Source organism: Hypomesus nipponensis, chromosome 13, assembly GCF_054491055.1.
Source record: "Hypomesus nipponensis isolate SF chromosome 13, ASM5449105v1, whole genome shotgun sequence".
NCBI lineage: Eukaryota > Metazoa > Chordata > Actinopteri > Osmeriformes > Osmeridae > Hypomesus > Hypomesus nipponensis.
In genome coordinates, this window is record NC_140373.1 from 7,653,638 (window position 1) to 7,663,609 (window position 9,972).

At 42.6% G+C, this 9,972-nt stretch overlaps 2 protein-coding genes across 4 annotated transcripts; one reads left to right on the forward strand and one right to left on the reverse strand.

Moving 5' to 3' along the window:
• Window positions 1-3,720: 3,720 nt before the first annotated feature.
• med9 (mediator complex subunit 9) lies at window positions 3,721-5,844 on the forward strand. Of its 3 annotated transcripts, none has more exons than XM_084670935.1 (3): window positions 3,721-3,844; window positions 4,206-4,481; window positions 4,772-5,844. In XM_084670935.1, the coding sequence occupies exons 1-2, from the start codon at window positions 3,756-3,758 to the stop codon at window positions 4,432-4,434; spliced, it is 318 nt and encodes a 105-aa protein (XP_084527061.1). In that variant the 5' UTR covers window positions 3,721-3,755; the 3' UTR covers window positions 4,435-4,481; window positions 4,772-5,844. The 3 variants fall into 3 exon arrangements, with proteins under 3 accessions (XP_084527061.1, XP_084527062.1, XP_084527060.1); XM_084670936.1 differs by having other exon boundaries at window positions 4,206-4,469; XM_084670934.1 differs by having other exon boundaries at window positions 4,206-5,844.
• Window positions 5,823-8,089, reverse strand: rasd1 (RAS, dexamethasone-induced 1). The gene is made up of 2 exons (XM_084670933.1): window positions 7,238-8,089; window positions 5,823-7,050 (listed from the first exon to the last, which is right to left on the reverse strand). Exons 1-2 carry the CDS (start codon window positions 7,827-7,829, stop codon window positions 6,521-6,523), a joined length of 1,122 nt encoding a protein of 373 aa, XP_084527059.1. The 5' UTR covers window positions 7,830-8,089; the 3' UTR covers window positions 5,823-6,520.
• Window positions 8,090-9,972: the final 1,883 nt, after the last annotated feature.

Here is a 9,972-nt window from a genome sequence, read left to right on the forward strand (position 1 = left end):
GGGGATGTGCTTTATGAGAAACTCATAAAGACTCATGAAATATCAACTGTTATGGAAAAAAGGAAAAAGAAACAAGGCGCCAATAGCAGCTCAGATCAAATCATAAAAACATCCATCTCTCTCATGCTGTTCACACCCGTGTTTGTCTAGGCAGGGCAGCCATGACAGGGAACTGTTACTGATTAAGTGCTAATTATCGACTGGCAAATCGCAGCGCTGAAGGTGGAACTACCGGTGACAACATAGCCTCAGGATAATACACCTAGGTATGAGAAACATGTCTAAAACAAACCCTGAACACAATAACACCATGCCTCCGTCCAGAAAATGAAACCAGCATTTTCTGGATTACAGGTGTAAGTAAGACAGTGGAAGGAAATTAAATGGACAGCCAAATGAAAAATTCAATAAAATTGGCTTAATTGGAATTGGTGGAATATGTTGCAACATGTTGTTGTCTACATTGTCCTGTGTAAAAGCAAAACAAAAACCTGAGGGTTAAAAATCTATAAAAACTTCACAGACTGTTATCCAAGAACTGGTCTTGTGGAGTCCATTGGGGATTGTTCCACAACAGACGTGCGACTCAAAAACAAGATGTTCCTGTACACAGGATGTTAGTGCAGCGTTGTGGATTCCTATGTCTATCTGCTCTCTCTGTAGATTCTGCTCATTCAGTGTGCAGATACAGCAGTAGCAGCACTGTTTATCACAACCAGCCTAACCTGATTGCAAACGTGAATTTTATCACTAAAGTGGTAGCCAACTATCCGGTCAAAATGGCCAGCTCATGGTTGCCTTAACTCTTCTGGTTCTTGACTACAAGTCAAGGGGACACAACCTCAAGTGCTATTTTCAGGGTTTATGGTTAGGGTTAGAATTTGTATTAGTGTGTGAGATAGAGAGAGACAGGGACATTTAGTCAGAGACAGAGAGAAAAAGAGACAAAGAGAGAGAGCCTACAATACGTAACTTGTTAACCTGCTAATGTAGACTGTTATGGAGGTATGTTATTTCTCATAACAGTCTCAGATTATCAAGATAAGATCAGTAGAAGCACACAGTCACAGAACCAAGCACTGCATTGACCATCTCACTCTGACAGGGTCAACGATTGCATCATGTGTCTCTTGCAAGACTATTTCTGTTAGATTACATGGAGCACTACATTTCGGAGACGGTTATTTCAGGAAAATTGCCTGATGTTTAAGAAAAAACACAAGAGCAGGTTTCCTGTCTTCCTGTGGATTTCAGGTGCCACAGTTTGTCTCTGGAAAACCAGCTTTGAGTAGGAGACTGCAAAGATGGAAAAGTTGTTCATACTGTTTTCTGCCTCAACCATCGGATGACCTTCAAGAACAGCATCCTCACCATATGAAAGAGCTGATGGGTTTTCTCTAAATCTTTAGTCATTCCAATGACTTCTAAATTAAACTATTATCATCAAATAACCTCAGGAGACAGTGATGGGGTGCATTTGCTGAGGACTGACTCACTCTCAGTCATCGTGAGTTCATGAAACAAACTCCAGATTTAGAATATCTCCGAGAAGATGAAGAGATTAACAGAACCGTGTCACATTTGGTCTCATCTCATCGCTGTAGTTGTGGCTCACTGGTACTGGAGCTCTGCTGGGATTGCGTAATGGTTGAGTGATTGTGATCCATGAGATAACACAGACATGGGACTGTCACTAGAGTCAGAGGTCAACTCTCCTCTGGCCCAGTTTGTAAAATGTGTGAAATTACAATTGTTTGCCTCCTTGGTTTGACCTACAATCAGAGAGGGCAATGTAAAGAAATGGGTCAGTTCTAATCTACCTTAGCTCTGTTGTCTATTGAGCTGTCAATCTGACCGTAGTTGTGTGGCCAGACACTGTAAGTGACCCTGGCTCGTGAATGACCACCATCATGTTATATTCAGGTCAAGGTACATCTTGTTCAAATCCTCATGGAACCAATAATCAAGGTGTTACGCAATTGAGACATAGGGTTCTATTGAACACATTGTTTGTGTCTGTGGTGTTTGTGTCTGTGCTGATTTTACATAAATACGGGTGCAACTGTTTAAAGAACCAATTGAAACAGAAAAAAACACCTTCTAAAGATTTATTGTAGAACCAGTTTATTTTCTGAAAGGTTTTAGCTCAAACATTAACTTGCAAACTCATTAGAAGAAAGGGGATGGAATTTAGAACCTTAAGGTTATGTTTTGAAACTTTTTGAAAGGGTGCTTCTATTGTTACAGTTTATTCTATGTATGGCAACGTTTTGCTTTGGTTTGTTTAGTAAATTGTGGCATATCTTGTTCCTAGTTAAGTTGGGTACAGTAAAGTACAGTACTAAGTACTAAGTACTAAGTGCAGTAAAACATAACACTCTCAACTTATAACTCACTCAACTCTCAACTAATAATTGTAAATACCAATTCTTTCAGAGTACAAATTGAAAGATGGTAATTGCACTTTAGAGTCACATATTCTGTGACTCTTACATAACATTATGTAACACAAACATGTTATAAATTATCCCTCAACAAACACTGTAGGAAGCAAATACCTCATGACAAACATCCATTAGACTAGCTGAGTTCAACAAATTAGCTCAATTTCTACACACACCGACAACAGACAAGCCTAATCGTCATGGAGGATTCACACAGACAGTGCCCACTATAACATGTTACAGCCATGAGCTGGAACAGATCACTGTAACACGACACAAAAAGCGCGTAACTGCTACTCATGCTAGGGTATGAGCCAGTCCCAGTCCCGTCAAAATCCTGAGTCATCATCACATGGTGATCTTCAGAGCCAAATTTCACGCAGCCAAGTCAATTTGCATGGTTCTATGAGGACAGCTTAGACAGTGTTTGTGGTTGATTGAGTGAGTGCGTCACAGAGTAGGCCCCCTGTTTAAACACTGGCAGTGGGATCTGATCAGAGGATAAGATTTGTGATTGCATTATTTGTCTTAATTTGCTCCCTGATGTGAATAGGTTAAGGTATAGGAGAAACACTCAATGAATTATGTGTATCCTGCATCTTGTTGTTCTGTCCAATGTGATCTCAGTGATGAAATTCTGGTCTCCCAGAGTAATTTGTGTGCCGATGTGAAAGGATGCCACATATCCCAATTGCATAACATTGTATTTCCACTCTACAGAAGAAAAGATTGTGTAGTTTCTCTGCTAACATCTTCTCTAAGCTGTTTTGATGCTGAACAACAGGGACATTGTTATCAGATCCAAGCTAACCTCCTGATCTGGGCCATGTCTGTTGGTGCTGCTGTAACAGGCTTACAGGCAATTTCGAAGGATCATAAGTTTACTGGGTTGCTTAAATCCAGCATTTGCAATATCCCAGTAGGTTTATGGTTGGTCTGCACTGTATTGTATCCGACTCTTTTCTATATCATTCTGCCCATCTCTCTCTCTCTCTCTCTCTCTCTCTTTCTCTCTCTCTCTCTCTCTCTCTCTCCCTCTCTGTCTCTCTCTCTCTCTCCCCCTCTCTGTCTCTCTCTCTCTCTCTCTCTCTTTCTCTCTTTCTCTCTCTCACTTACAACTCTCTTTCTGTGACGCATGTTGAAGTATGAGTGCAGCCGCTTATTCCCCTTGCATGCAAGCATTTCAGCAGGCTGACTTGAGCAGTTTACCGTGTCGTTTGAATGAATAGAAAATGTGCTACAATAAACCATTATGACTGGTGTTATATGGAAAAAGCCCATAAGAGCTCTGGCATCGCGTTCTGATGACGTATGGGACTGTGTCATGGTAGAACGATGGAGGTGGAGACAGCGAATCAAGAGAGTTCATGGCTTCCGCTTATTCTTGAAATTGTGAAATGGTAAATACTTGTTATTGTTTGTGAACGTGCCACAGTCGTACTTAACCGTAAATGGGTGCTTGTGCCCTGTCCTAATAGTTTTACTCTTGAGACTGGCTATGCTAATAATTAGTTAGCGAGGCTAACAACAACAGCTAGCTGGGCTAGTGCATGACAACAGCTATACCTAGGCTAGGTTAAAATAGTAGCTGGGTCATTCAATCCGGTTCCTTTTTGTGTTGCCATGATTTAGTGCTACATATCTCTCTAATATAAAATAAAATTGCATTTCGTTTGGATTTTTAGATTTTCCGATACAGACACACGCACAGAAACACTTTGAACGGCTATCATTAAGCAGTCTCTTCTTCCTTTCCCCCAGCATGGATAAAGACAACCAGGATGTGAACCAGGAGCTTTCGAAGCTGAAGAGCCGCCTCCAAGAGACCAGGGAGAAGATATTGGCCATGCCCGAGATAGAGAGCAGTCCTGGGGAGCAACAGGAGCAGCTGAGGTCTATGAGGGACCAGGTGGAGACCAAGACTCAGCTCCTGCAGAAATACAAGGGCCTGTGTGTATTTGACTCCTCCACTGCACAGAAGGACCAATGATGAATGGATGGATGGATGGACAAACCATAGAGAAGGTCCATTGGCTGGTTCGTTTGAGAATGAATGAAGAGAAAGAACATGCCTGGCATGGACTACAAAAAGATTGTTCATCATGCTGGAAGGCTAGATGGCCATTGGCATTCGTAGATTGCACATACTTCAGCTCTAGCCGTAGCTAGATATACTTTGTAATAGCAGACAAGTGTTGATCATACAGGCCAATAGCTTCTGATGTATAGAGTATATATTTAGTTAATGCTTTTGTCATATGTATTGCAAAACAAAACAAACATTTTAAGTCAGCATCCTGCATTTACCGTCTTTTTCCCTCTCCCAGCTGAAGACTGTGAAAAGAATCAATAGGCATACCAAAGCAAATCCCTGGCCAAATCTATAGCAGTCTCCTCATTGTTCAGGCACAGTGAACACACTGTTCAAGTGTACATGGTGATGTCTACAGATCCCTATGACGTTAGCAGGCAAGTGTTGACACTTCTACACATGGACTGGGGGTGTGTTGGGAAATTGGGATTGGTTCACATCTGTTATTTGTATGCAACATATGGAACATCTCAGCCTTTGGGAAATTATTGTTAGATATGTGCAATGCATGGATTGTGCGTTGACAGTGCATGTATCAGATAGTTCCTGGCAGGAGGCCAATAGCACAACCTGCCTACAATACACCCACATCCAAAGATAAGGAGTCATTAAGAGCCATGGAAGGTTGTCAAACACACCTTGTCCCCATCCAACCAAGCCAGTCATGAATATTAATTAAGACTTTTAATTATGTATGCAAATAAACCCCAAAGGAAAAGGGGGGTGGAGTGTTACAGTTGTTTGTGTGGGGTAATGATTATGTTCCTCAACAACAAAGAGAAGGCCCTGTTCCTGCCTCCACACTCAGACATGATAATGAAGATGTTCTCTGGGACCGCTGCATGCATTGACAGCACACACAGGATTATGAGGATCTGGAAGGTTAGAATGTCCCAGAGGAAAGTATATTTTTTACACTGTTCCAGTTCACAACTGGGCAGGAGGGGGATGGGGGCGATCAACTGGCGTCTATAGGTTAGATAGCTGTGGTTTCTGTAACTTGTGTGGGTGGGTGTTTAGAGCTCTATCCCCCCCAAACCTAGGTTTCATGTACTAGTTAAGATTGCTGGGAACATCTGTCTAAAGGGTCAAAATAGGAACTATTCTCAATGGCTCTCATGCAAACAGCTTTGAGACCTTCATTTATGTTGCTGTTGTGGTAGCTTTGATATGTGTTGGCTAACAATAGGCTATGATGTATAATTGAAGAAAGGTATATATTGTTATCAATGTATAAGGTGTGAACTATAATGTTACTGGGATTGGTCAAGATAAATAAAAAGCAGTTTCTGACAGAATTTGAATTTATTTTTTCAGTTCTCTTTTTTTCTTTGCAAAAGTAGACGAAACACGAGAATAAATATACATGCACAGTACAAAATGTTGTTCAGATGCAAACATTCAAGTTTAATTATTTGTTATAAAATCTATAAGTAAGGGATAATGCCCGACGAGGTATACATTATCAGCTGATAATGGACGATGGGGAGGCGTGAACCGTCCGACGCGCAGCGGAGAAAATCAGAAAAAGAAATCCGAAAATCAGAATCGAGTATTCACCCAGACCATGGTACTATGTAAACAAATGGCTACTGAGCATGCATAGCATTCCGTTCTGGAGTAGCCCTATCTTCTGACGGTCTGTTTAAAGCCAGATGTGAAAGCAATACATTTTACGCAGTGGTGTACTGCAACTCAGAAGTAGCCTATATCACAAGATTTGAAGCCACATCACACTCTGACTCAACAGAACAAAACAATGTTCTTACGTGCCCTCCCATGTCTGAGGTGTCCTAAAGACAGCCTTGCACCCAAGACCATGTAGTGCGGGGATCGCGGCACCTGTCAAAAGTCCCATCATGGACTGCCTGGAGACAGTTCAACTCAGCTACAGCTGAGTCAGTTGTTGCCTGACAATCGAAGCATACTGCAATTGTCTAATTTCACTGGTGTTTTCCACAGGTTGTTTTACCTAACAACACTCTTAGCTTATCACACATCTCTCTTTATCCTTCCCCTGCCCACCACCCATTGCCTTCTCCTTTATGTACAACAAGTCGCTGTGGACGCTCGGGCGCCTGGCAAATGGCGCAACGATGCCGTACGCGTCTCCACTGTCCTTTTGTTTCTTATTTTTCAGTGACTTTCTGTGCAGCATGTCACAGTACTGCACCGAAACCTTCCGATGGAGGTCCGGGCTCATCTCGTGCGGCAGCTTGGCCATGGTGAACAGCGTCTGAAACATCTGATCAATGTTTGTGTTGCGCTTAGCTGAGATCTCGAAGTAAGCGCATTGTTCATCACCGGCCACCAGCTGCTCAATCTCTTCGCGTTGAACCTCCCGATAGAATTCACGGTCTCCCTTGTTTCCGCAGATGACCAGAGGCACGTCAATGTTCTCTTTGGTCTTATTTTTCAGGCACGACTTGGTTTCGAAGATCTGGCGTTTGAGTCGCTGGACCTCTTGAAAGGAATCGCGGTTGTCCAGACTGAAGACCAGAATGAACACGTCACCTGAAGGGAAAGACAAGAGGGGCATGGTTAAGTTTCATTGCTGTCATTGAAAATATAAAGGCTAATACGGTATTTGGATTGTGAATGCATGAGGTAAATGGAAAAAATAAACAACTTTTGGGGTTTTCTACAAAGATCATACTGAACAGTCAGCTTCTGATTTTGCATAAATGAACCTGTTAATTACCTGTCAGTATAGATAATCTCCTCATAGCGGGGAATGGGTGGTTGCCCGAAGTATCCAGTATGTCCAGTTGGTATACATCTCCCTTGATGCTGTAAAGTTTCCTGTGAAAGTCCTCGATCGTCGGCGTGTACTGCTCCTCAAATCTTCCGTTCAGAAACCGGGACACGATGGCCGTTTTGCCAACTTTCGTGGACCCCAAAATTACCATCCTGTAGCAGTTCTTTGCAGGTATGTCAAAGTCAGTCTCCGTTGGTGACATTTTCTTTATCATATTTGTTAAGTGGTTCGTAGAGTGTTTCCAATGTATGTGCACTGACCGTTCTACAGTTAAAGCCAGAGCTGATTTTAGTAGAGTTTCGGCAAATGTTCTGAGTTTTCTCTGAGGCGTCTCTGTCTCAACTTCGGAGAGCGCACGGTATTTAAGCAAGTAGTGAACCCCTCCTCCAGGCGACGTCACTGGGCACTCGGCGCTCCATTGAGCGGAGAGGAAAATGTAACAGGTGCCTGCTGATGCGTCAATCTGTTCCAGTGAATGTGAGAGCATGGGAACTGCACGACTCCCGCGGGGACAGCTAAGCATAGTAAGGGACATGGGTAAAAGCAACTGGATTTTGACTATAGCTGGAAGTCTGATTCTGTTTCACCCTGTTGTATGGAAATCTGCATGGCTCCCTGGAATATTCCCCGTGTTAATAATTGATTTGTTCTTCCGGCATTTAGTCTGCACTGGAACACTTAGTTTAGGATAATGTTGAACATTGACCATTTCTAACAATAACAAAGCTTGAAAACGGATATTAAGTCTTGTACTTTAAACACTGTGAGCAATTGGCTTCTGTAAATTGCCTCGATTGCCTGCGTGCATAAATAACGAAAAAACAATATCAGAAGATAACTCTCCTATAACAATGACTAATTAGCAATAGGCAATTTGAAGTTCATTCCATAAGCATGGATAACAAGTCCTAGTGCTGAGGGCTGTGTGTCAAAACTTAACAATTAGGTTACATTTGGCGGAAACACCTGCAACAGAACTAGATGGATACAAAAAATATATTTATATTCTGTCTAGTTCTAAAATTCTCCGCAAGCGTAAAAAATACATTTGTATCCCCCCTCTAGTATTTTGCTGTAAATTACAATCTAAGCAGGGCTAATCGTTCTTATAACATGTTTTTATTTATTTAGCGCCTTTTATATTAGGCATTTGCATTCTCTTGTGTCTGCAGCCCTGCTGAGAACGCACAAGCTGAGTGAGTAGGCCTACAACGTGTGGCTGCAGTGCTGTTGTTACCAAGCGCACCAAATGGAGGCGCTCATGTCTCAACTCTCCGAAGAGATCTTTTGTGAGAGACGGAGTGCACTGAAAAAGCTCTTAAATGTATTACTGGGATTTTTGGTCATGTTTGACTTTAGAGTGTTGACTCAAATTATTAGATTCAATATTTGTGTATGGGTTGTGTATCCTCTGATATTTTCTGCAGCATTTCTTCCATCTTTAAGTTTCAATATTTACATGGCATCAAAGCTCCACCAATGAACTGATCCACCTGAATGATTCATCTATCCCTCGATCCATCACTCCATCCTGTAACCCAGGTAGCAGTGTGATCAGAGCTATTTTGACTTTCTGCAGTAAGTGTGTGTCAGGATGAGCTTCTTAAAATATATTCAATGTGGTTCTGCAGAGGCATGATGAGCTGATGTTCTCCACCCAAAACAAGACCGGTATGTGTGTGTGTGTTTCAGCTGAGAATCAATGAGTTGGCAATAGACAGCTAAAGAAAATGAGGGGAAAAAACAAACTGGCAGCTGTTCTGTACTTTACACCCCTCAGACCAGTAAGAAAGCTGGGTTCAGAGTGAAAGAGAGGACAACAACAAAGTCAAGATTTTTTTTCAATTTTAACAATGTTTAAGTCCTTCCATTCTGAGCAGGTGGCCAGGTAGCCTGGTTTACTGCTCCACCCCTGCTCTAATCAACCCCCAACTTGTTGGATTCAGCCAGCCCAGCTAAGGTGAGAATACCCAGATTTGAAGCAGTAACCTTCTGGTTCAACTTGACCTCAAAACCCCCTGGTTTTAGATCCGGCTTCCAAGCTATCTTACCCTGGGTAGAGGAGGAACAATACCGGCCAAAGCACCAGAACAAACCAGAGACAGGACATGGAGTAGTTAACAAGATCAGTTGTGTATTCACAGTTTCGGAATGGTCACCTGTACAGTTTCCAGGTAAAAATGTCTGGAATGATTGTCCTTGCTTGTACATACAGTGAAAAACCACTGGCTATGACTTACATAGCAGACTAACTATGCCAGTATCAAACTAGGCATGACAGATTCTGGACAGTCTAAAAGGATCTCCCTCTCAAACCTCACAGTAGCTTGAATTGTATGATCCAGATGGCTAGCTGACAAAAAAGCCTCTTGTTCAAATACTCAATTCAATAAGGAAAGAAAATGACAAAAAAATATAAAGAGAAAAAACAATTAGGCAGACAGACATTCATCATCATTACCTAGAATAGGCTAAACATTTTCCCCAAGCACACCTCTCACCCAACCTGCCCTCCCTCCCTCCCTCCCTCCCTCCCTCCCTCCCTCCCTCCCTCCCTCCCTCCCTCCCTCCCTCCCTCCCTCCCTCCCTCCCTCCCTCCCTCCCTCCCTCCCTCCCTCCCTCCCTCCCTCCCTCCCTCCCTCCCTCCCTCCCTCCCTCCCTCCCTCCCTCCCTCCCTC

What these genes read in the sequence shown, in the direction of transcription:
- med9 (XM_084670934.1), top strand. Translation starts at nt 3,756, where the DNA reads ATGGGACTGTGTCATGGTAGAACGATGGAGGTGGAGACAGCGAATCAA. An exon ending in ATTCTTGAAATTGTGAAATG is followed by an intron (nt 3,845 to 4,205) that starts GTAAATACTTGT and finishes CCTTTCCCCCAG; the next exon opens with CATGGATAAAGACAACCAGG.
- rasd1 (XM_084670933.1), bottom strand. Translation starts at nt 7,829, where the DNA reads ATGTCCCTTACTATGCTTAGCTGTCCCCGCGGGAGTCGTGCAGTTCCC. An exon ending in GAGATTATCTATACTGACAG is followed by an intron (nt 7,051 to 7,237) that starts GTAATTAACAGG and finishes CTTTCCCTTCAG; the next exon opens with GTGACGTGTTCATTCTGGTC.